The 25,983-nt window shown below is 35.7% G+C and overlaps 1 protein-coding gene across 13 annotated transcripts in view; it reads right to left on the reverse strand.

The window, feature by feature from the left end:
- The window catches only part of MAGI2 (membrane associated guanylate kinase, WW and PDZ domain containing 2), a 703,046-nt gene that overhangs the window by 475,015 nt on the left and 202,048 nt on the right, over positions 1-25,983 (reverse strand). For all 13 annotated transcript variants that reach the window (XM_063396964.1, XM_063396963.1, XM_063396971.1 and 10 more), the window contains exon 2: positions 19,481-19,597. In XM_063396964.1, the coding sequence (XP_063253034.1) occupies positions 19,481-19,597 (117 nt within the window). The remainder of the gene's footprint in view (positions 1-19,480; positions 19,598-25,983) is intronic.

Genomic DNA, 25,983 nt, shown 5'->3' on the forward strand with positions numbered 1-25,983 from the left:
CATTGCTTTTACTGTACATGATTTGTTTTACACAGAATATGTGTTTGAAGCTACTTCTGTTTTGCAAAATGTGTCTTTCCTCGAGGATACACAGTGCATTGGGTGGGTGACCTTCTGCACTTCTGTACTGATGAGATGACATTAAACAGCAGAAGTGTTGTGTTTGATCTGCTGTGTAGAGCTCATTTCTTATAAATAAAAAGCAGTTATTAAAAATTAACTTGTACAGTTATGTTATAAATTAATTTAGACACACACAAACATGACGAAGTGGGATTAGAATAGGATAAGTATAATTTCTTCCCTGGCATCAGGAAAGGTTTAATGTACTTCTTTTCTTTTCTTTTCTTTTCTTTTCTTTTCTTTTCTTTTCTTTTCTTTTCTTTTCTTTTCTTTTCTTTTCTTTTCTTTTCTTTTCTTTTCTTTTCTTTTCTTTTCTTTTCTTTTCTTTTCTTTTCTTTTCTTTTCTTTTCTTTTCTTTTCTTTTCTTTTCTTTTCTTTTCTTTTCTTTTCTTTTCTCTTCTCTTCTCTTCTCTTTTCTTTCTTTTCTTTTCTTTTCTTTTCTTTTCTTTTCTTTTCTTTTCTTTTCTTTTCTTTTCTTTTCTTTTCTTTTCTTTTCTTTTCTTTTCTTTTCTTTTCTTTTCTTTTCTTTTCTTTTCTTTTCTTTTCTTTTCTTTTCTTTTCTTTTCTTTTCTTTTCTTTTCTTTTCTTTCCTCTGCTATACAAACTACCCCTCAGCTTTAGATTGACACTTTTTTGTCTTTTTCTGCAAAGGCCCTTCTTCACTAGAAACAGCTGATATGGGAAAGAAAAGGTGTTTCTGTTTATGAATACTCCCTCATTCTGGAACATGCCTCTCACTCCATTCTCTAGATTTGTTATATTTTTACTCAATTTATAATGCTTTTAAATCAACAATAGCCTTTAAATAACAACTTCCATGACAGTTTATACATGGAGATCTTTTATGGAACAACAACAGAGTGTCCAATAAATGTCTTTGCTGTTCCTTGTAAATTCTTCACTTACTATTAATATTTTAATAAGTTTTTTTGGTAGCTAAACATTGAATCTCCTTCTGATTTTCTTTTCCCTTTGTCTAGAAGAAAATTCTGGATGCATTTACACATTCATCTTACAGAAGCTTTACCCCATCTGTGAAATTTCCCAAGTCAACTGACTCAGTACAGCTCCTCACTGTGTTCACTTGAGTCATGCACTCTTACCTTCTCCTACCAAAGGAGGAAATAAAACTGGAAAATGTGAAAGGAAAACTTTTTTGTGGAATTGACTGGCATTTTTCTTATCCCGTTGATCAAAACTCTATTATCTTAGTGCTTTCTGAATGGAAAGCTATGAGGCATTATCTGAAAACTGATATTTTAAGCTTAATTCACCTATATGTGGTACACCACTGAAATTATACTTCATATTTTCCTTAGTTGTTACTTTCTCCTAGAGTATAAAAGTGTAATTGAGGGCCTTGACATCTAAGTCAGTGACTTAGCTATAATGCTTTTTGTGCCATAGCCCAATTGAAGATGTTTTTATTTACAGATTAAGCATCAGTTTTCAACACAAATTACCAAAATGAAGCAGGAATGCTTTTTGTTCATATAAACTGTGCTTGTATGTGCAAGTGACAATATCTGGATACTTCATGAAACATTTCTCAGGGCTATGAACACACTTCTTAGGGTACTGTCAACATCTGTTTATATATTTTAAATTGTAAACAATAAATTAAATGAATAATAATTAGAGGTACCCTCAGCTGAAGTAGAAATCCTCTAAGGCCTGTAATAAACTTACAATCACCAAATTTAATTTCAAATCTTTAACTCAGAATTGAGTAAGAGATAAGAAATAGGCCTTGGTCAAATATATTGCAGAACTTCCATTTAAGTGAACTTCTATAAACCAAAAATAGTATTGAGCTATGGATTATTCATGGATGTAGATCTGTATTGATAGCAAGTCTGAAATTTTTGATTTATTTTTATTTTTATCTTTTTTTTCGCACCATCTTTCTATGAAAAATAATCAAAATCAACTACCTAACATAGGCGTGAAATACCTCTTCCCCCAAGGCTCTCTTAATGCATTAGAGGACCATGAAGTTGAGGAAATTACTCATATAAAGAATGTTTTAGCATTTTTCTCAACAAATGTTCTCTCTCTTGAAAGATATGAAATCATATGTTTATTAGCCATAACCATTAAAGTAAAAATCTTGTTTTTAATTCAAAAAGAATAAAAAAAATCCCAGTCCCCGCACAATATCATGAAGTCTTACAAATTTAGGGTTTAACAAAAACACCCTGCTCAAGGATTACATGTATTGTGACATATTAAAACACATAGGAAGAAGTTATTACAGAAAGAGGGCAGAAACAAAATCTAAAACCACTGGGTGTTGTAGTATGTCATTATCTGAAATCTACTTGGAGATGGGTTTTTTTCTGAGTAATTTTTTAGACTTTGATTTTGACAGTACTAACTACATTTTATTGATAGGATGTTCCATTTCACACTACACTTGGTGATAAGAAATCACTTAACGAGTCTTCATTAATCTGCCTTCATGAGAAACTTACAAAGGCTGTTATTTCTCTTTGTTTGTATACGAAGAAAATGATTTTGCAGCAGAAGTTTAGTGACTTTATTAGGTTTGCACAGGAAAAAAGATGCATGCTAAAATGAAAGTAAATACTATTGAACCCTAAATAACTTTCCATTCTAACTACAGGATGACCTTAATTTTTTACAGAACATATCTCTAGATTCAGCATAAAATTCTTGGTCAAACTGGTGTCTCATTTTTGGGATTTGCTCCTATTTCACCTATCTTTCTTGCACTAAACTGATGCTTGCATTTTGCCAATAACAGAAACCACGACTTTCATGATCATTTATTTGTGTTCAAATTAAATTAAATTAAACATGTTTACATAATTTCACTATTCATTAATTTGAACACCCTTGATAGATCAGTCATTCTGTGACTAAAATCAACACAAAATACATTTCAAGAATATTTTTCTACTGGGTCTTCTGACATGTCATTAACAAGAAGCTGTTCCAGCTCCTGGATAGAACTTGTGAAGATGAGACTAAAAATACTTATTGAAAAACAAAAACAAAAACAAAAACAACAAAAAACCCCAAGAAACTATTTACATCTACATTCTTATTTTGCTCAAATGTTAATATATTGAGTCAAGAAAAATAGGTATACATATATTAGAATCAAAGGTAAATGCCAACTAATGAGTAAGACTGAAGATTTTGTTGTAAATATTTGGCCAATCTAGAAAGTTTTAAGCCCCTGAAGATAAACTAAGCACAGAATTTTTGTTGCTGTTGCTGTTGTTTTTGTTTTGTTTTGTTGTTTTTTTTGATGCAGTCTACTTCCAAGATTTGGTCAAACCCATCTCATTTCTCATAAGGAACATCTATATCCCTCTTCTTTCCCTCCTGCAGAGTTTGGAGTCGCTCCTGGTTCCTCACAAGAGCCATAAAGAACCAGGACACGTCTGAGCACCTCTGACTGCAAGTTCATGGACATTTTTTGGTAAGGAACACTGTCTAGTACTGCTGCTTGAAGAAAACTCCTTGAAAGCCAGTCCACACTATCATTTAGACAAAAACGACTCTCATTTTAAACAGGATACCACTGCAATATATTTCTGAGCTACCCCAGCACTCACAATGCATCTGAAATGCTTCTGAGTTTAAGAGATACCCTAGAGAATATTTGGGATTAAAAGAGCATAATCCACATCAACTGACAGCAAAAAATCACAACTTTTTTCTTCTCCTTTGACACAGCTCCACTGTATTTTTTTAAGAATGCTGCTGACTTTTCCAGCTAATACTTAAATGCCTGCTTGGCACAATGGTCAGGTACTCATATGTTATTAATTTTCTCTCATATGTTATAAATTATTTCATGATTCACATAAGCTTTACAGAAGTGCTGTAAATAAACTACATAATCTCAATTTTATGAACGCTGGACTAGATATACTCTTAGCAAGCTTTCACTTTTTCAGAATCTTTATTTATCTTTGTTTTCTGTATCACTCAAGGTTTCTAGCTGCAAATGCCAACACAGATTTAATTATTTTTCTTTCATCTAATTACATCAGAATGATTGCATAAAACTAATTAATGATTTGAAAAAGTGCAAATTTATGGGAAGAAAGTCTCTCTGAGAATGCCAACTAAATTTTTTCTTTTAATATTTAAAGGGGTCTTCCATTAAGAAATTGTTTCAGTCTTCACATTTACTGAGAGCTGTAGTTATTTTACATTAAAGTGAGCTTGAAAACTTTTTTTCCCCAAAGTACTGTTTAGCAGAAACAGTAAGATAAAAATAAACAGAAATAAAGTAAGATAAAAGTCTAATTTTTTTAACAACCCCCTTAAAATGTTATTATTTCCTGAAAGGAAAAAAAAAAGTTTTATGATTCTTGCTACACTGTAACTTTTGACAGAAGAAAATTACTACACTTATAAACCATAGCACTTAAAATTAGAAAATGTCATAGTTTAGCAGTTTTAATTCATGTTTTTTTCTTATTTCTATTACAATGAAATCTTTAATAAACCTATAACACATTACTTCCCCCATGGTTTTGCCACTTCAGTCAGTCTTGTGAAAAATATAAACTCTTATTTTCATTTACCTTAGAGAACCCCATGCTCCCCTTGTCCATCTTCCCAGCTGCTGTCTCTGAACTCATGACCACTGTGCAGCCTCATCCCACACATTCCTAGTTCTTAGTCCTTATGCAGAAAACCAGCATGAATGAGAATTAAAACAAAACAAAACAAAACCCAGCAAAAACCATCATAAAAAACACTGTCTCATTCCAGTATCTACTGTTCTTTCTTTCAAGAAAATAGATACCTCTTGCCTATGTGAAAAACGCTGGCCCGGGGTCTTACTGCCCTGCTTCTGTTTTCAGAAGCACATGTGGGTTAAAATAACCCCATCAAAATAATGTTTATGGAAATAAGAGCACACAGAATTTCGGTTTTCCAAATTGCCCCTAATTGTGATCAGAGCACCTGGTTTTAGCTGTGAAGCCTACACCAATTCTGCAAAGGGAACAATAGGTAGATCCTCAATTACAGCAGCACTTAGGCATGCTATTGCTTATAATAGTGCTTAAGCCACAACATGACATTTGTTCTCAGAGGTAAAGGCCAAAGAAATAAATAAGGAGAAGTGACAGAAACGACACTGGCAAAGGTATCCCTTCCTAGGCAGTAATTATGACAATCTTCACCATGCTGTAAAATTACCCTGCAGAGTGAATTATTTCAAAAACATAAAACTGAATGAAAACAGTTCTCCTAATTTAAACCTTAGGGTGAGCACTGGGATTTGGGCTTTTCTGGTTTGTTTTTAAACTATGAAAATGGCAATAACAGTACATTATTGAAAGAAAACAAGCTGCTCATGCTTTTCTGATTTGCAACCTTTTACACTTTTATGATTAAACTTTTAGCTAATTTCTTCTGTAATTCAGGAGAACAAGCAATTTACAAGTCTCTACAGAAAAATGGTACAAAACTTTAATTATTTTGATATTTCAGGAACATATTTAGCTCAACATTGAACAAAGCTAGTTTTGCCAATCTACATCAGTAACATCAAGAGAGCTGTTAGAATTCAGTAATCATTTGGAAAATGAACTTGATGTTTCCCGGCTATCATAACAAGGTTAAAGCCTGAAACTGTGCTAATTTCTGAAAATCCCCAACAGTAATGAAGTTATACTGATTGACATCAGCAGAGAAATTGTTGCTGGTATGCATTCAGTATACTGGAAACTCTTAAGAGTAATAACTTAAAATTCATTTTACAGAATAAGTTGCAGAAGAGGATGAGAAGAGTTCTACCTTCAGATCTAATTCAGCTGTTACATCAATAAGACACAGCTTTTGACCCTCGCAAGTCCCCTGTTCCACCAAAGTCCCTATGAACACTTTATACCTTGATCCTACAACGTGCTGTGGGTGGCCCACCAAGGACATATGGATCCCTTCACATCTGCAGTCCTGCAGGCATTGCATTGTCTCAACATGCACGAATACAGCAACTGCATAACTCCAGGCAGGATCAACAGGGAACAGCATATATCATAATTAATGTAACATTTTCATAGATTGAAGCACCAGGGGATAAATAGAAAATTCAGCCTTTTTAAAAAGCAATAGAATTGTTAGGCATGCTTTAGTTATCATGCACTGAATTTTAATTTGAATAATACAGTTTAGGAGAAAAAACAAAACATGAAACGGAAAAGAATATTAAGAAGTGAAGAAGGGTTTATCTGATAGCCAACCCCTTTACTTTGCATTCATGTAAAATATGAATTCTTCCTCAAATCACCAAACTGCTCTATCAACAATTATTTTTACTTTCCTGGCATTAATCATCTGAAATATCTATATGGTTGCTGACCCATCATTCAAGTGTTAGCCATGAACAATAGCAGGATTTACCCAATCAATGGTTTTATTGCAGCATTATTGGATACAGTGACATTTAGACAACCAAATCCTTGCCTCTGTGAACAGCAAACAAGCTCAAACAGAGTGGCATTGGTGCCTGCAGAGAATGAACAGGCAAGTCATGCTCATGTACTCCTGGCCTTGATGAGGGAACCCATGAAGTGAGAGCAGACTGATTATCAATACTCCTCTCTCCCCTATGCTACTGCAGAGCTCATGGAGGAGCTGGAGGGTGATGGGAAGGTAAGGGTGAACTACTGAATCCCTCAAAATATTGAGACTGCAAGTCTCTTCCACACTTTAGGGCTGTGACTGCTTTATTCTGCTCAAGCTTTTTAGTGATACAGGAGGAGTAGTATATGGCCCAGATTTAACAAAGCATCTCTCTATAGGAGATGGATGGAGTAGTGGAGACAAACAAAGGGAACATTTAACTACATCATATGTTTTTATAAGTGGAGGTGAAGGGAAAGAAATGTGTTCCCATCAGCCTAAAGGTTCATTATTTTCCATTCATCTCTGTTTTTTTCTGGCACAGACACAGCCATCACCTTGAAATGCTTAGGACTGTGCACTGTTAATGAGGACACTCCACACTGGCCAAGGTAATTGTGTTCCCACGTTTTCTCTGATGTCTCTTTGAGGTGTGAAAGCAGAACTGGGATGTGAAGGGGGGCTACAGCACCATATGGAGTATTGCATGGAGACAGATTTCTCTGTCACATCTGCAGTACTGCACAATACTGTCTGTACAGGGACAGTGCACAACCACGGGGAACAGAGCAGCTCTGCACAGTGAGGTACATACATGGTTGGAACCAAAACACCAGACTAACACATTTTAAATGTTCCTCTCACTCACTAAAATCCCCCTTCTCTTTCTGCACTGATATGGCACTAAACTAGAAGCAGTTTCTGTGAACCTATTTAAAACACCTCTGCTGGACCACATAACAGGAAGGAAAGATATTTTCTATTTTGTTCCATGATCAGCACCAGAATAACGTGGAGTGGAAGAACACAGAGCCAGAGCACTACAGAACCTCCTGTGAATGACTTCTGGAATAATCAGGTTGAGTCTAGTTTCTGTAATTATTCACTGTTTTCTTATTTCTGTGTACTCTTGCACCATTATTAATCCTTCTGTCCAGGAACGTGACGTGCTTTGTGCTTGAGTTTAATGGACCTGAAGACATTGATTTGTTCCAGCTTTAGCTTTAAAGGATTGTTAGTGTTGTGCAGATCACATCTTTATAGGTCCTACATGGAACCATATAATGAAAGAAAATTAAGCTCCTATAAACCTCACTGTATTATCTGGGGAAGAGGTGCATTGTTTTCTAGCCTGCAGAAAACTAAGGTCTGCAATAATTTAACAAAATTCTACAAGAGACACAGAGAATGAAATTAATTCTCACTTCAACTCAATGCGAGTTCATGATGATATTTCACTTGAACAGTAAAAATTGTGCTCCAAGTTATGACTGTTCCTCTGCACACTTCCTATGTAATTTTCCTTATGTTCTTACCCAATGGGTTAAAATCATCCCTCAAGTGACTTACAGTTTATTTTCACTGCTTAAGCCAAGCTAAGGTGGCAGTTTTTTTCCTTCCATTAAGATTGGCCAGAGCAGAAATGGGTAAATAAATCGTAATCACATCAGAAAAACTTCAAGAAATGAAATACAGAGTCTCTTCTTTTGTACTGCATGTACATTTTTAACTGGACTAAAAATGAGTCATTGTTTTAGACTTCAGTCTAAAACAATGATCTGGTTTCAGATTGAGTATTAACAAAAGTCAGGAAACTGTAGGAAGCTTTCAATTTATCACACAGATGTTTATAAATTTACCTTCTACAGTTACCTTTGGTATTCCCTCCACCACCCAAATGGGTTCACAGACAACTGCCTCATTTATACTGTCATAAACCTTGAGACCTGTGAGGTGTCACTCCATGGGAGGATAGGAGGCGCATTTTTTGGTCAGAGCTTACTGTCTCTCCAAAACCTTCATTATCCTCTTAAAATTCTTAAAACTTCTGCCTAGTCTTTGGTAACAGTTCATGAGCACAGACATTCCCAAAGCAGACAAAAAACCCCAGTTATTGCACTTCATATAGCAGTTTATGACACAGAGTGTTCTTAACACCGGCAATGATGCTGTGCTCCTCAGGAAGCTCTTGCCCGAGTCAGGAAAGCTTCTGCCTTCCTGTGAAAGCATGATCTGCCCTCTGCCCATAATGCAGTTAAACACACACCCTCAGCAACCCTCCATGTTTCCAAACTCAGTCAAAATTACCATCAGAAGGGTGCAGTGACTAATGAGCTGATTCATGATCAAGTTTGCATCAAGCAGGACCCTAGGTCCCTTTCTGTGTCACCTCATTCCCGTCTGTCTGTACATCCAAGATTGCCCCATCCCTCGTGCAGATTCCATCACTGCCCCTTGTTGAACAAATTCTTCTGCTTTGCTTTTTCATTTTCCTTTATTTTCATCTTTCAAGCCTCTTTGTTTTGTAGAAGAGAGAACTTTTATTGGAAGGCTTTTTCTTTTTAAAAAATAAACTTTTAATCTTTATTCAGAATTCTCTTTTATGATGCTAATGGAAGATTATACAAGAACTAACATTTTCTCCTGTTTATTATTGTTGCTTAAATCTTCCACACTTAATAAAGAGGGACAAAAGACAATATAATTGCATCTTACAGAAGCCTTCTCTTTTCTTTTAGACTTTATTGCTTTTTCAGAATTTTAAAATAATTTAAATATAGTAGGAATTATGTAACAGAAATAAATTTTTCAAAACTTAGAGCTTGGTTACTTTCCTCAACTGTGTAGGGAAAAATGCTCTTAGAAACACAGTGCCACGTGGACTTCTAATATTTTTTTTTAAATGTGTAAGCTAGTGGAAGCAAGGTCACTACTGAATTCCTCAAATGTCCTGGGTTTTTTTCCACTTGATTTCTCCAGTTCAGACTGAACAGTTCTGATCCAGGACAGAAATAACCCTGTATCTTACTCAGAAGACTCTGAAAATTAAAGCTCCCTGCAAAAGCCTACCAGACATGCCAGAGCTGGGCAATGCAAATCGAGGATAATGACAGGAGTGATTAGATGCTCTCTTTTTGTGAAAATGATGAAAGAAAGGATTTTGTCCAAAATTCATCACTTTCCAGCAGGACATTGCATTTTAAAGTACAAAAACAGAACAACCACTATTCTCTGACAGTTTACAGTCCAGATTACTAAATTGTTTCTGGCTCCAAGTGCCATGTTTCTCAGTCAGTGCAATTTTAACTGTGTATTTAAATAATAGTTTGTTGGTGCCCAACTCTTAATACAAGTACAGATGCATTTGCATTGTAGATAAAAGTGACTGATGATCTCATGGCAAGTTTTGAAGCTTTATAGGAAATAATCATTGTTTTTGAAGTATACAATGATAAACGAAAGATTAGATAATACACATTACAACTAGCCTCATTTACATGACACACAAGGGGGAATAATCTTTGTCTTTGGTAATTGATGGGGAGCGTCACATTTCACATATTCCTTGAATGAAACCCTGAACAGTCGAATGAGTCACTACTCAGCTGTACCTTTCACCATGTCCTCACAGGACTCAGAAGAGAGAAATATGAAACCAGCCTGATTTTTCTCCTACTCTTGAGAAGGTGGCTGCACTAGCCCATCTAGAGGACAAACCTTGCAATATATTTGCAAATGGGCCTTGCTTATTGTATGAACTAAAGTTACAAAGGTTCATGCTCTAAGCATCAGCTTTGGTTAAAGCCACCTTCTTTAACCTGTGTAAAACCTACAGCCTGAAGTCTTAGCTTTAGACCAGTTATGGAAGGCTTGGAGTCAGACACCAAAGCACGAGCTTTCTGAGCAGAGTCCGCCAGGGTTTAGAAACATGGAGCCAACAACGTGCAGAGGCTCAGAACCACTCAGCCTTTTAGTGAAAGTCAAAGCAGGACATCTCTAAGGGAACAAGAAAAAAAATTTATAGATGCTGCTACTACGAGGATATTGTATATAAAAGTGACTTCTACTTTTAGGTAAGAAAGGAAATCTTGCCAAATCACCATTTTGAGTGCCCCCATAGCATACAATTCTCAGTGAATTAAAGGTAATGAAATGACAGTCTGTTCTCTGTGTTCTAAGAAGGAGTACAATGCAATGTGTATTTCCCAATTAAATGAGGTGTTCTGTGAAATGAATGAATCTTTAACAGGGCTTAGCTTTACCGCAAGATTTCTGATACACCTGCAATCAGGAAGGGCTCCACAGATTCTAGTGCAGAAAAAAAAATCAATTTTTGCAAGAACAGGTAGAATGGTTTTGATTTAAAGCTTATTAAAAAAAAAGAAGATATTTCCGGGTTTCTCTGTATTAATGAATGCCAAATGAAATAACTGGTCAAGTCAGTACCAATATGAGCTGAAGAAATCACAGCAGTACCAAGTTGAAAAAGAAAGCTCAATAACCAGACAAAATCACAAACAGAATCAGAAATTAGGGATGAGTTAAAGTGAGTGCTGGTGTGCATTTTGTCACTAGCTAAAGGCCACTACAACACATGTGGAGACCGCACCTTCAGCAGCCTAGAGTGAATTTTGTGCTGTCATACATACAAAATGATCCATTTTTTTTATGAGCAATGTGAAAATATCTTAGCAACGCATAACAGGTACTAGTGATTAGTTTTAACAAAGATACATTGATAAAATAATAGCAAATGTAATTTATTGCAAAATTTATTATTGAAATAACTGGTTTCTTAATTGAAAAGCATAGTGTTTTCTAGACCCTGTAATATATCTCCATGTAAGCTTTTAAAATTCAAAGACAAGAATTTAAAAGCTAAAATTACAACACTGTTCTGCATTTAAATCCAGATATCTGCTTTCATTTGAAATACAGAGGTCTGGAACCTCTGCATTATTCTAATTATATTTTTCTAACAAAAATGTATTTCTGCCATCTCCACAGTAAGAAAGTTTCTCTATTCAGACTCAATGAAATAAATTTGACAGAATTATTTGAATAATCCATAATAGATTGATAGCTAGTCAAGAGGTTGATGTGTTAATAACAGTAATACATTAGAAAAAGAAAAATGGATTAGGTAGAATCAAAACCTGGAGATAAAGGAGAAATATAAAGTTTTGACAAACTGTCATGGGTCAAAATCAGGACAGCAGTATCCTCAGGATACAGGAAAATAAAAAAAAAGACTTGCAGAAAAGGAAAGTTTTTCAGCCAGTAAATTATAAATTAAACTCACCCCTATTGATGAAACCAAAGTTTTATTCACTCTTCAGGTCTTAAGCACCTCTTCAGGTGTTAGACCACCTCTGTAATTTTCATTCTCTAATGTTTTTTCTTCTCAAAAGGATTTATTAAACTACTGGTCAATTCAAAATATTCTTTTACACAACTCTTCTGTTGTTGTTGATATTGTTCTGAATTTCTAAAGACAGCTGTTGGTGTTCCATGTTCATTGTTTAGTTGTTCTTCAATAAAAAATCACCAAGTAAAGATTATCCATTGTCCCTGGCAGTTTATCTTTTCCAGACTGAGAAAAAACACAGATATTTAGAGTATCTCAGCTTACCTTAAGAAAGAAATCAAATTTGTCCTATTTGACTACAGATGGAGGCTAAATTTATCTAGAGGATATATTTAAAAATCTTTTAACATCAAAAGGTAATTTGGAAAGGTCACGTAGGAAATAAAATATGCTTTTGAAGTCATAGGAATGCTTACATTCTACAATGATGCAAGTATTGTTCCTCATATTTGTAATTCCTAAATTTCTGAGATACTTTGGTTATTTAAGGAGAAAGGTCAGTAGTATGTCTAAGACCTTCCAGGCTTAAAAAAGCTTTCTGTCATTGGGAGATACAGCCTCTACACAAACTTCAAGCTGCTTTAGGCTACTCAAGAACTTTGACTTGTACTTGTGAAGTAAGTTATTTGTGGCCTCTTCTATTGTTTGCTATTCTTGTTCTGCTGAGGCAAAGTGCTTCATCAGATTCATGCTACTGCCCTTCTAGTTTGCTCTAGTAGTCAATAAAATTAGGACTATCATAAAAATTCATTTAAAACTGCCACTATCCTTTATGCTTTTGATATCACATGAATAAGAGAATCTATTTTGCCACACTAGAGAGCCTCCCCAAAGTTTAAATAAACACATATTGATTCCTGGGGACAACCAGCACAATTCTTGTAACTAAACTCAAGTCTGGAATTATGCATGTACTATATCACATATAAATAATTCCAGACAGATGTGATGAGCAACCCAAGATGCTTGATATTAGTCTTTAAATCACATGCCAGCTAACATCAGTTAAGGGAGATATGTGGTACTCTTTTGTAGGAAAACTGCTTTAGAAAGATTGGGTTTGCAATTTCAGAACATATTCTTATCCATTTTTTCACTGCTAAAACTTTTAGTTTAGACTTTAGTGATATTGTATCAACTTTCCAGCTGGCAGGGCATCCGATTACCTGTTAGAAAAATAATTTATATTGGCACTATTTTATTTAAAAAAATACTAATTTTGAATGATTTGGTTTTTAAAATGGGGGAAAAGCAGGCTATTTAAAAAGGCAGAAATGAGGGAATAAAGGAGTGGGAAAAATGGGAGCAGGGGACAGAATTATCAGTCTTGGAGTCTTGCAGATGTGATTTGGATGAAAAGATCTCTGAGAAACAGAACTGTTGGAACTGTAAAGCCAATGAAAGCATCCTAATGCCTTCATACAACCTTATGGAACATTTAAGTTGCAATATCAGACATGATACACAACTACTGTTCTCCATTTTGTCACAATTGTTGTCACTTCCTACTGCAATTATACCACAACAGACACATTCCTTCCCCCCTTCTTCTTGAGCTGTATTTATTTTCTTTGCATACATGTTATTTTAAGGTGAGTACTTAGTCACTGAATACCTGAAAGCTGATGTCCCCAGTATGTAGAACTGAGAAATTTCTGAGGAAAAAAGACAGAAATTATATACATTTTCTCTCCCATAGCTAACAGACAGTATAGTATTTTCCATTGGTGTTGTTATTTGCAGATATAGTTTGGACATCTGTTTACCCTAACCCTTAATAAAAATTATGGTTCACTTTGATAAATAAATTTTAAAAGTTGTTTTTTCCCTGGTTTTATTTTTATCCACTTCCTGCTGAAGGCAATGCAGTGCCTGCAGCCTGAAGATGCTCTGAGCACAGGCAATGCTCTGTACAAACTGATGGAGAAGAAGCACAAGTGCTGATTCCAACCTTTACTACCCTGCTCTGAAACAGGCAATAGGACTCATAAAATAACATGAAAAGTCAATACAAAGATGTATGAGCCAAACTCTTTTGACCAGCATTCCCAGTGTCCTCAGAAAAACAAGTCCCATGTGCATTTTCAGTGGGTAATTAGGAATAGTGAATGCAGCAGTGGAAAAGAAAGCAAAGTCCACAGGCAACAGTTTAACCACCACTCCACCTCATGCAGGACAACCAGGCATTGTTGGTGCTCTGTGATTTTTTGTCAGCTGTTATTTTCTATCTAGGCTGCCAGTTACTGAAAGCAGTGATGTCTTTCTCATCTTCTGGTACACGTGGCTGTGCTGCAACCAGCACAGTAGGGCCCTCATCTCACATAATTACCTGATTTTGCTTGAGATGCTGATGATTTCACTTTAAGTACACTTTGGATATGTGCTCCATGAGATACACAACAACAGGAACATTTTTAAGAGCTCTGCATTGCTGTATTCTGAACCATCAAAGTCTAAGCAATAGCTAACACTGGAAGAATAAAGTAGTCATTAAAGTTAGGTACTGCTATTTCCAGTGATGCAGACATTTCTTGGCAGTATGGTATGCTAAGCACAGGTTATTTTATCCTAGCAATAGCTCCATATGATGTCAAACTGGCAGCTCTTTCACTGACAATACCTCTTGTAAGATACTTTTGACATGAACAAACTTGTAAGAAAAATATGCTATTGGCAAGTCTGCTTCACACATTTCCCTTTGAATTTTCTTGGCTATATACTTTTTAAAAGAAGTCAAAAAGTATTTTTCAGAAAAAAACTTTCAAGTCTTCATATCTGTCCAAATATGGATTAGTCAGGTATACCTCACAACCTTATCCAGAGCAGCAGAACTATGCACAGGGAGCTTCTGAGTCTGGGCCACTCTCAACCAATACACAATTATTGCCCACTTGAATTCTGCAATCTTTCCTCAGCTTGGAAATTAGAAACCTCATATGATAACCTAAGTATGTAATGGGGATTTAATTTAGTATTTACTAATTATTGTGACCAAAATAAAAGTATTAGAAGAAATACAAACTATGATAACATCTATCATTGGGAGAGGAAAGTCTTACACACTCCCAGAAGTTCTTTATTTCTGATAGATACCATGAAGTAGATTATGAATGAATAAGATTTGCCAATATATTACAGTTCTCTGACAGAGGGAAAGACCTTGTTTGTTTTGCACTGTTTTCGAGATGGAGATTTCTTCAGGTCTGAAAGTGTGAATTCCCTTGCAGCCTCAAGTATAAACACATTTTATTGACTTTAGTGTCACCAGAATATAAGCTAATGGCTCCAGGTTTACTATATATGATAAATAAAACAAACACCCAGGAAAAAAAGAAAGTATCACTGCATATACTTTTTCTTCTGGGAAGAGGACTAAACAACAAACAAAAGCATGCTGTAAGATATAACATTTCAACAGTACACAGACAGTATTGCAGCATGTGGGTTAAATTTATATATAGACCAGACTAAAACAAAATATAATAGAACAAAACTATATTTGAAAATGAGTGTCTTATTTATATTGACTCAAAATGGCCTAAATCTAAATATTCACAGAAGATGGAAAAAAATTAAGCCACAGCTGAAGTGACTTAAATGACTATTTAGGTGTTCATAGGTGTCATATTTGCAGTGCAATGTTAATTATATTCACCTAACACAGCACACCTATGGCATCAACAGGCAAGCTGAGAAAAAGGAGGATTTGTTACTGTGATTTGGTGTGTGGGGAACTGCTGCTCATAATGATTCCATTTCTTGTCCCTGGTCCCTCATATACAGTATATGGCTCAGTTACAAACTTTTTTTTTTCCTATGCTGCTGATTAGTGTCTTGAATAAAACATCCTTCTTCCAATTTCTGTGCTAATGGTAATACTTCAATATCCAGTGCTGTAAGGCTGATCCACATACCCAGTCTCTCTATTCTTACATCATTCCTTTTTCCTAAACTCAAAGACTAGGAAGGAAGATTCCTCATCCCCATAATGTTTTTAAAGCTATTTTTCCCCATTTTCACTGTGAAGAAAGCATTCATGGGCTGCATCCTCCTACGGTGCAGCAGGATAGACCAACTCATGCAAGCTACTGTCAAACTGAGGTTACATCCCAAAGGATATCAATGAGCTTCTCTTCTTGCTTTTCTGTATTGCAGGACAACCACAATAGTGCTCCTAAATATCTTCAGGAGTAAGTTTAGGATATGAAAAGTGCTGAAATTATACACAACAGGAAAAGGGGAAGAAAATGCATGACACGAACTTCAGCTAGGTCTTCTGAAACTGGAAAATGAGGAACTTTTCTTTCCCCTAAAACTGCTTTGTTAACAGCTGTGTCTTGACTGCTGTAAATACAACTGTCCATCCTGCCCTGAGATAATATATATCCCTCCTGTTTGGCAATGCAGGGAAAATCAGTTTCATATGGCACTGAGAACTGCGACACTTATGGAAGGCAGCATTTGACTCTCAGGGTTACATGGTCATTTCTAATTTAGTAGAAAGGGGCACTGCATTGGCAAAAATAGAGAAATGTAAGGATCATGAGCCCAACCAATTCATCCAATTACCAGGGGCTACAATTTCTGAGGGCAGAACTGACCCATTATCCTCACGTCATGTGATTCTGGCCCATCTATTCTTTGGTGTTCACAGGGATGTACACTTGTATAACAGACAATTCAAAGTCTTACCTAGAGTCATAGAGTCATAGAATGTTAAGGGCTTGGAAGAGTCCCTAAGGACCATCTGGTCCCAAACCCTCTCCCATGGGCTGGGACACCTCCCACTAGAGCTGGTTGTTGAAAGCCTTATCCAGCCTGGCTTTAAATACTGCCAGGGTTGAGTCCAAGGCCCAACCTTATCTACTTTCTAGTAAATACTAGTTCAGTTGTCTAACTTGAGTTGACTTATCCTGATTTAAAACAGGTATGGATTAGTTCTCTGCTTCATGGTTTCACAGAGAATACTCACTCATTCAATGCAAGTGAATGATGAATTAATCTAACGCAGATGGCTGAGAAACCCAAAGTCACTCCCACTGCACTGCAGGGGCCAGTGCTGCCAGTGTGAACAGAAAGCAAAGAACAGAAAAAGTCAAGGTCAAGGACTCTCTACAAACCTTCTCATGGTTTTACTGGCAATTATGCCTCTGTAACAGCAAAGATTGTAGACACATTTTTGAAAGGAAAATGTTGTCACCAATTTTTCAATTTGTTTTGTTCTCTTTGTGTTACAACCTTGTCACTGGAAATTAAGTCTATGCTGCCTACGTCTGGGTTTCCCTCTCTATTTTTCTGCAGAGGAATTTGAAAAAACTGAGAGCTGCTTTTGCTGTTGGCATCTGTGGCAAGATCTGTAATAAGTTCATGGTTAGGTGCACTCATTAAGTGAACTTGTGGGCAGTGGTACAGCCAGTTAAACATTACCACTGTATACTGACAGTGTTAGGACACCCAACCAACACGCGTAGACTATGCACAGAGCTTAAAAACAAAATACTGCCCAGAGTAGAAGATTCTGAATACCAATGCTCTTGAAAGGTAAGTTTGTGATTCAAAAATTAGGTAAGATATATGAAAATAAGAAAACAGTTGAGAACATTTTCCCTTCTAGGCATGAATTCTGGGGAAAGAGTAAAATTGCATTAAAAAAAAATTCCCCACAATTATGATTTAGAGGAAATTTGGGTTGCAACCTATGTGATGGTATCCTTTTTATTTGACTGATTATGAAAAATCCTTTAGCTAACCACATATCATCCTGTCTGCACTTGATACTTTCTTTTATTTTAAATACCCACTTTTAAGAAGGATTACTTTCATAGAATTTTCAAGAACATTTTGAGGAAAATATACCAGTTAGGTACTATGGAGTTTTTTTATTTGTTTTTTCCCTACCACTACTAATGAAAAGAGTCCCCCACTTTCCAAGAGCATACCAGCTTACCTGGCAAATCAGCATCTGCCATCTGCAACATTATAGTATTTTTCAAAATATAGTTTTTACTCAGTCAAATACACTCACTATATAATACAACAATGACCTAAGAATTTAACCACCTAAAGTGACACAGAAGATAGAGAAGCTGCAGCAGAAAGAAAATGTTGTAATGTTTATAGATTCCAAATTGCAGTCTTTGTGGTTGTAGTGTTTCATTTTGGATGATGAATTTGCTTCTGTGAGTACTGTATTTTACTTGACACGAGAACACTTTATTATTGCCTTGAATGAAAACAAAACAACCTCAAAAATACTCATTGTGCCCACATTGCTGACAGATAGTGTCTGTCATACACAATGTGTGTGCAGCAGTTGCAATATTGTTGTATTTTCCTTCTTCTTCTGGACCTGTAGCCCTAATGAGCATTGACTGGGGTTATAATAAGGATACCCTAAGGCTAATGATGCTCCCAGGCATCCTTGGAAGTGGGATTTAGTCTCAAAACTTTTTTGTGCTTGCATTTCCACTTCAGCTGTGATATTTCTCAGCATTTTCAGACAAACCTAATTCTCATAATAAGTGTCACATAAATATAACATTTTTTGTTTTCTCCATACAGGTAATAACTTTTAAATGTTTTTCTCTACCTTCCTTTCTGATCAGTTGCAAATGAAATGTTAGAAATTAGGAATTTATTTTTTAGGGGGAGCTTTTCAAAGCTTCATTCTTTAATATTAGGAAAGAAAAAACATACAGTAGCATTCACAACAACTCAGCTTTCAAAGAGCATCCACCCATTACCATATAAATAGCACAGCCACTTATTCAGTGTACCTTCCACTGCCAATCATTCCAGTGTCAAGCCTGTAAATTCAAAAGTGCACCCCTTTTTTGCAAAAAAAACCCCAGAAGACCTATTTTATGTCTGCTAAGCAATTATTTTATGAGGGAAGAATAATGGAACTTCAGTCTTTTTTAAATGATATACTGTCTGTCAGCCAAGTAGATCTGTTCTGAAAGCATGGCCATGACATTTGGACATGGCTTACGTGACTCTGCTTAATTTCATGTCTGCTGTTGAAATAGATGAATATTGTCAATGCAACAAAAATTATTTTAGCAGTTTCAGAATATTTTGAATATTGACTTCTTTGGCAACAAACACATATGCAAGACAGTAATAACTTTCATTGCCATGCCTGTTGCTTTCAAACAAAATCTAGTTTATACATTTCTTCTGTTGCCCTATTGCTTTCTAAATCCAGTAGCATTGTTACATAATGGATATGTGAAACATGAGGCAGGTCAAACTCTCTCTGTTGGACATCCACTGAACCAGCCCAGAAAATTGTTTCTTTCTCTTTAAATTTGTGCTTTCTAAAACTACAGAAGAAATAAGATTATTATTATTCTAGAGCCAGACTTTATGAAATTACAATTTTGAAAACACCACAAAAACATCAGCATTGCACAGCTGAATTTCTCAGCAGTAATGTGTAAGACTAAAACCAAGCCACAACTCTATTTACAGGAAGGCTGTTTTATGCACAGACCACCTCTTCATGCATTGCCAAGGGCCTCAGCAGCACTCCCCCAGACAGTCTATTGCCACTGAAAAGCCAGGTTTGTCCATCTCCACCCTACTTACATGGCACTGTGCGGAGGTAGAGATTGTCTCTTATGATCTGCTGGAGCTCATGGTCCACTGAACCTTTCTGGAACCGTAGATTGAGGTAGTGACGAAGGTCCTTATCAACAATGCCTCCTGTCAGGGAAAAGACAAATGAAAGGACAATTTAAAATTATATTGGTTTGATGGAGGCAATGAATCACTTTTGAAGACTTTGTGGCTCATTTTCCTTCACGTTTCTGTCATGATGGAGAACAAAAGTACACAGAGCTTTCTGGTTAAAGCATGTGGTTGCTATAGTATTTTTTTTACTATTGATAATTGTAAAGGTTAAAAACAGTTCATGACAAATAACTAGCTAAGTCTGTACAGTTCAGAAAATACATATAAGAATATAGACGGAGCTGTCAAATTTCTTTCTGCACAAAACTTGAACATATTGCTTTTATACAACTACCTACATATGTATCTAAATAATAAAGTATTAGATGTTATTATGTTTACATGCTAGGTATAATATGTATTATTACATGTTTTTATGTACATGACCTTGTACCAATTTGCCATTTCTTATTAAACCAAAAATCTCTGCAGTGTTAAGTGATTTTAGTCCATGTGTTACCAGAATAAAATGTGGCTGTACTTAGCAAACATATAAATGTTATATGTTTTGTTTTATTTATTTTTGATAGAACTTACAATTGAAAGAGACACTACCAAAAACAAGGGTTCATATTCTATGTCCACCACCAAAAATACCATTACAACATTTCAGCAAAGCAATGAAAATGTGGAAAAAACTGAGTAAAAAACCTTGTATTTGCCACTTTCACTATAACTTTAGGACAAAACAATTTAAACTACTGTTTAGCCACTGACTGGTGTATCATGTTCCACTGTGAAAGGATATCTATAAATCTAATCCGACATGATTTATAAGCATTTCCCAATATAGTTCCTCCCCATTTCTTTTAACCTTGAATAGGGATCACATTTATAGTTATGAAGAAGTCTATAAATAACTCAATTTCTTCTCTCTCTGAAATTTTTACATAGGAAAAATATAGAAAATCATTAGTACATTGAGTTTTGACATATATTCCCAAAACGAAAAATTGCAAGTAGATAGATCCCTAACTTGTTGCTTCACACATACAACCCTAAAACATTTTTTCAAATGGCCTTTGCTATTGAACCCTCTGCCAAAAGTCTTATTGACTTTGACTATATAAAGATTTTCCTGTAAATAGGAACACATAATATCCCTACCTAATTATATGAAAGTCACTACAGAGCACAAAGAGTTATAAATTAAAATATATTTCTTCTTACAGCTATTCTTATTTATCTGCCTTTTATAAGTCCATAATGTTATTACTGCTGCTCTTTGTCAGTAACTTCAAAACCTTTTGTTCCAGGTTTATAAAAAGCTTATAAATAATTTCTCTCTTCTTTAGCTAAAGGCAAAAAATGCCGCACACTTTCATAATCAAATGAAGGAGGAAAAAAGCACCCCAGCTCATAAGACACAAAATACCTGTATGCTTGGTCCCCTGAGGCTGAGAATTTCCATATGGATCTCAGTTCTTCCAGGATCCCCAAGCTCTAATTGATCTACTGCTTTGTACCACTAACCCTGTTTCTTGCAATAGGTTCAGTTTGCAGATGAGACCATCCTTACTGCTGATTTCTTGTGAGATGTCCGAGGAGGCTGTAGAGGAATTCTCTGAGTCTGCTGTCCTTCGTGATCGGCTGCAGACAGTGAAGGTCCTGCAGCTCTTGCTCTACTCACTCTAATATACAGAACATGCCCAGTGATGCTGATGCTTTTTGGCAGCCTGAGAAAATGCCAGTTCAAGAACAACAGCTGTAGCCTGCCCACTGACACAAACACGAATCATTCAACTTATAACATTAGTAAGTTTAGGAACCTACACAGATTTCTGACCCTCAAAGTGCATTTTTTATTTACAGCCTCTTGTGTCAAACACAGCCATTTAGTTAATTTAGTTCATTTTGTTCAAGATGTGTAATGAATGTACTAAAACCTCCTAAGCACTTTATAAAAAAAGTCACCTGATATTTTTGGCAAATTGCATATTCCAAACTAGATATACAAATGTTTATTTACAGGAAGACATGCCTACAGCCTTGCATTTGTTGCATGCAATTCAAAAGCAAGTTTCTAACAAAAATAAACAGAAATAAAATCATGGTGCAGAGGAAATAAAACTTAGCATCTTTCAAATGCAATGGAAACAATATAATTTTTTCCTAATATCTGAGTATATACTATAGAGTTTTGTTGATTTTAAAGAGCAGTCAGATTAACTACAGTCAATGTATGTATAATTACAAATTTTCTGCTTCAGAAGTCATTCTGTTGTGTGAACTAATTAATGTTTTTCAATTCTCTGGGCATAAACTACCTTTTTTATTTTTAATCTGGTAAAACAATGACTTTTTCCTCCACGAATTTGCAAAAAATAAAATAGTTCTAGAGCCCTGAAAAATAGATACAGTATATTTTTAGTTCATCCTTTCAATTGTCATTCTTCTGCTTTTCTCCCCTAAAAAGTTTTACCTGATGTTTTTAAAAGCATATTGATTCCAGACGTGTTTTTGTGGTATTTATAGTACCTGAGCTTTAAAGCAGCCTGATGCTTTTGAAGTACAATCAGAACAACATCTTGCATGTGCAGTTATGGGTCCATAAGACTTTTTGCAAGAAAACTATAGTGAGTTGCAAATATGTAAACCAGCCTTGATTCAGCAGCAGTGAATTACAGTTTGTGTTTACAGACTATATAAATCAAGAATAACATGAATAATAATAATAGGACTATGTCCTCTGAAAGGCTGACAATATTATCATTTGGTTTACTTTAGAGGCAAAGAACAGTGAGATTGACAGCAAGTTCATAGAAAAAGAGACAGGGGAAAAGCATTTTTACAGTCAGTAACTACTATTTAATGGTCCTATCCAGCCCAGTTAGACAAGTAACTGACTTGGTTTCTGTAGAATTCAACTTCCATTTATTTTCTCTTTTTGTAGAACACTGAAAATTACTGAGATGCTGAAAAATTCCTGACATGACCCTAACCCTCTTCTTTTCCCTTCTTCCCAGGCTGCCTGCAGTGGAGGAGTTCGGGATGGTGCTCAGGGCCCACGGGTGCCCATCGTGCCATCCCACAAATCCCCCGGCACTGCCCTGTGGCTCTCAAGCTCAGAGGGAAGGAGCTCCCCCAGGCCACGTCCTGCTCACTGCATGTGACAGCAGCAGGAAGCACTGGTGTGTGTCAGAGGTAAAATACAGCTCAAGCTATGGGAACCCAACCCAGAGACCGTAATTTAAAGGGTTCTTTGGCCACTGCCACAGGAGGAGGCTGACAACTGCATGATGGAGCATTCACTGGCTTGCAGCCATGCAGTGCTTTTATGTTGGTTTTTTTTCTCTTTTTCATTTTGCTGGCTTGAGGCCTGTGCTCTGTTTCAGTTTCATTTCACTCCAATGAATCCCTTTCCTTTGCTAGCTGAGAAACATAGGATGTGAATTAAATACTTCCAGTAATGATCTCTTGCATAATGTATGTGTGGTTTAGGTACAGCTACCAATCATGACAGAAAACTCATAACCACGACTGAAGTTGATTCCAGACATTATAAAATAAGACACACTTGGCTGAACTAAAACCTCCTCTGTTTTCATGTTATACTTATGAGTTTAATGAACAATGTATAACTTTTTACAGTGTTCTAATGCATTTCTCTCATGTTTGCTTGTCTTTATAAAATCTAGTAGAAAATTCCAATCAGAAAAGAAGTACAATAAAGAACACACAGACAAAAGGGTACTGAATAGTTTCTAGCTCATTAGAAGATTCAAACCTGAAGATAATAGCCATTTCCAAGAAAATGGCAGGAATAAAGGTTTATAATTTTCTCTAATTCTAAATATTCTAGCAGGTTTTTTGTAATGTCCTATGCGGTAACTCACTGATGCTCCAGCTGGACTCTACACTTCCATTATATTTTCCATGAAGAACATCTAAACAAGAACATCCCTCTTGTTCCTGCAATAGTAGCTCTAAATAATTTGTTTTACCCTTACCACATTTTTATTGGAGCAAACTTTCAACAAACACTTCTGAGTATTCACCCATTAGCACTTGCTCATCTTGTATCATAATCTTTTATTGAACTGACTTCCCATAATGTGGTGTGGTAAATTATTTGGATTTTTTAACAGTAAAATCAATTGCATCTCATCTGCAAATAATTTGCCTTAGACATTTTATTTGCTGGGATTAAAATTTAAAAGATTTCAATTTCCCTGGCTTCTATAAATACTCCTGGTTAGAAATATCTATGTGCAAGCAAGACCTTTAGATCCATATTTGCATCTGTACACGATCTGCATCTGGGGAAACTAAAGGAAATGTCTTAGTACTGTTACTCTGTGACAGCAGACAAGCCCATAAACTTTCAGTATAAACTACCCCCTCTCTTCTACTGCTCAATCAGATTGGCTCTCCCTTTGTTTTTAACAAGCTTCTACTTCTGACTCTAAACCTAAGCCATATATTTGGCAAAATCAAATGCCTTAAATGACCTGGCTTTCACCAGCTTCAGCAGAAGTATTCTACTGGAGAGTCTCATCCAAATGATTTGTTCAGATGTACCTGGAACTTTATATCCATACCACTGGGTGGGTCCATGGCCATCTGACAGCAGCTCAAGTTTCTTCTGCACCTCTTCAGTAGAATATGCACAATTTGATACCTGCTAGATTATTTTATCCTTCACTGTTCCCAGATAATTGACCTTTATTATAAGTAGCTTAAATGATGACCTAAACTCAATAAATCAGCCATATCAGGAATATCTGATTTATTAGTTTTTTTCTCTACCAATGAGATAAAAAATTCTTTTATCCAGGAAGGTGAGTGCAAGAGTATTTTGTTGTGACTCTCTCTATAATATATCAAGAAAATCATAGTCATCACAGGTAAAAAGCTGTGTGCATGGTCTAATTGCTCATTTCTGAATGTCTTTTTAAATGGTCCAGTAAGAATCCAGAATGCCTGAAATTACCCTATAGAACCCATCTTAGTCATCCCAATCATTTCAGTGATACCATGACCACTTATCTTTAAACATCTCTATCATTTTTTTCATTCTGTCATATACAACCTAATGTGAGGTGACCTATAATTCTCCTCTTCCTGTCCTGTTCTCCAGACCCACACACATCCAGGCTGATGCACAAAAATCAGCAATGAGCAGCAGTGAGGGATGGGCACCACACAGCTCTGAGAAATGTCAGCCACATCTACCAAACACTCCCTCTATCTTACACCCTGACAGATATTAAGCATAAACCAAAATTTCCTGCTGTATCCCCAGGTTTTTCCCCAGGTGATCCTTTTGGAAGAGAATGACAATTCCTTTTTCCCTCTCACAAGTTCAGTGATATTTTATTGTAATAAACTTCAAAAAAATATCCTTTAGAAAGCCTTCATTAATAGAAAAAAATATGATTACCAGTACTCATATGATTTCCTTCTGTTTGTAGTAAAAAATATACTTTTTAAACAAATGAAATATGTCTTATTTTAGTGCTTGATTAATAAAGATCTCAGGCATTTAAAACTTATGTGTCAGTATTATTTACTTTAATAGTTTCTTTAACTGGCAACAGTTAAACAGAAAAATCACTTTTAAGAGCGAATATGAAAATTTCAAGTAATATGAAAACTCTTGGTTGGATTTTATAAGGATTCGTTATTAAAATACAGCCTGTAGCTAAGGCTGTTATTTAAGGGAAATTATTCTCAACAAACCTATCAAGTGCTCAGAGTAGTATAAAGATGATGTTGGCATTTCACTAGCCATGATATAATGGGCATATTCAACACGGGATATTCCTTCAGGTCTCCACGTAAAATGTAACACCATAACAGTAAAAAAAAAACACTTTAGTGAATTATGAGAAGCATTTATTACACTACCAGTCACCAGCTGAAGATCACACATTCTGTTTTAAAGCCCTTCTATCCCTACATTAAACTGTGCATCATCTTTGCACTTCTGCCTGCCTTTCACCACTACCTTCAGCCAAGTCTGCCATGTGACTTACCTGCAGAGCCTCAAACCTTTGAGCTAGCAGCTCTGTGGAACGTGTGTGAGAATCAACAAGGAATCAAGAAGGAATCATGCAAGAAAACCCTCAAAGAGAAAATTGATTTCTTTCATATTTGGGGCTACATCAATAAATTGTATTCTGTGATATTTTAATGGAGATCTAAACAAATTTCAAGGTTTTGGAAAAAAAATTAGATCTTGATATTCTTCTATGTGCTATATACAATCAAAAACATTTCAAGATCTAATTTATTGATGGAAAATGGCCTTCTCTTTCATAGCCTGCTATTTTGTGGTCTTTCTCCTTGGGTATGGATTATATTACTAACCTTTTTGCTTATGGATCTTTTAAATTATATATCATACATGCATCATA

The sequence above is a fragment of the Prinia subflava genome, chromosome 4 (assembly GCF_021018805.1).
Source record: "Prinia subflava isolate CZ2003 ecotype Zambia chromosome 4, Cam_Psub_1.2, whole genome shotgun sequence".
In the NCBI taxonomy this organism is placed as follows: domain Eukaryota; kingdom Metazoa; phylum Chordata; class Aves; order Passeriformes; family Cisticolidae; genus Prinia; species Prinia subflava.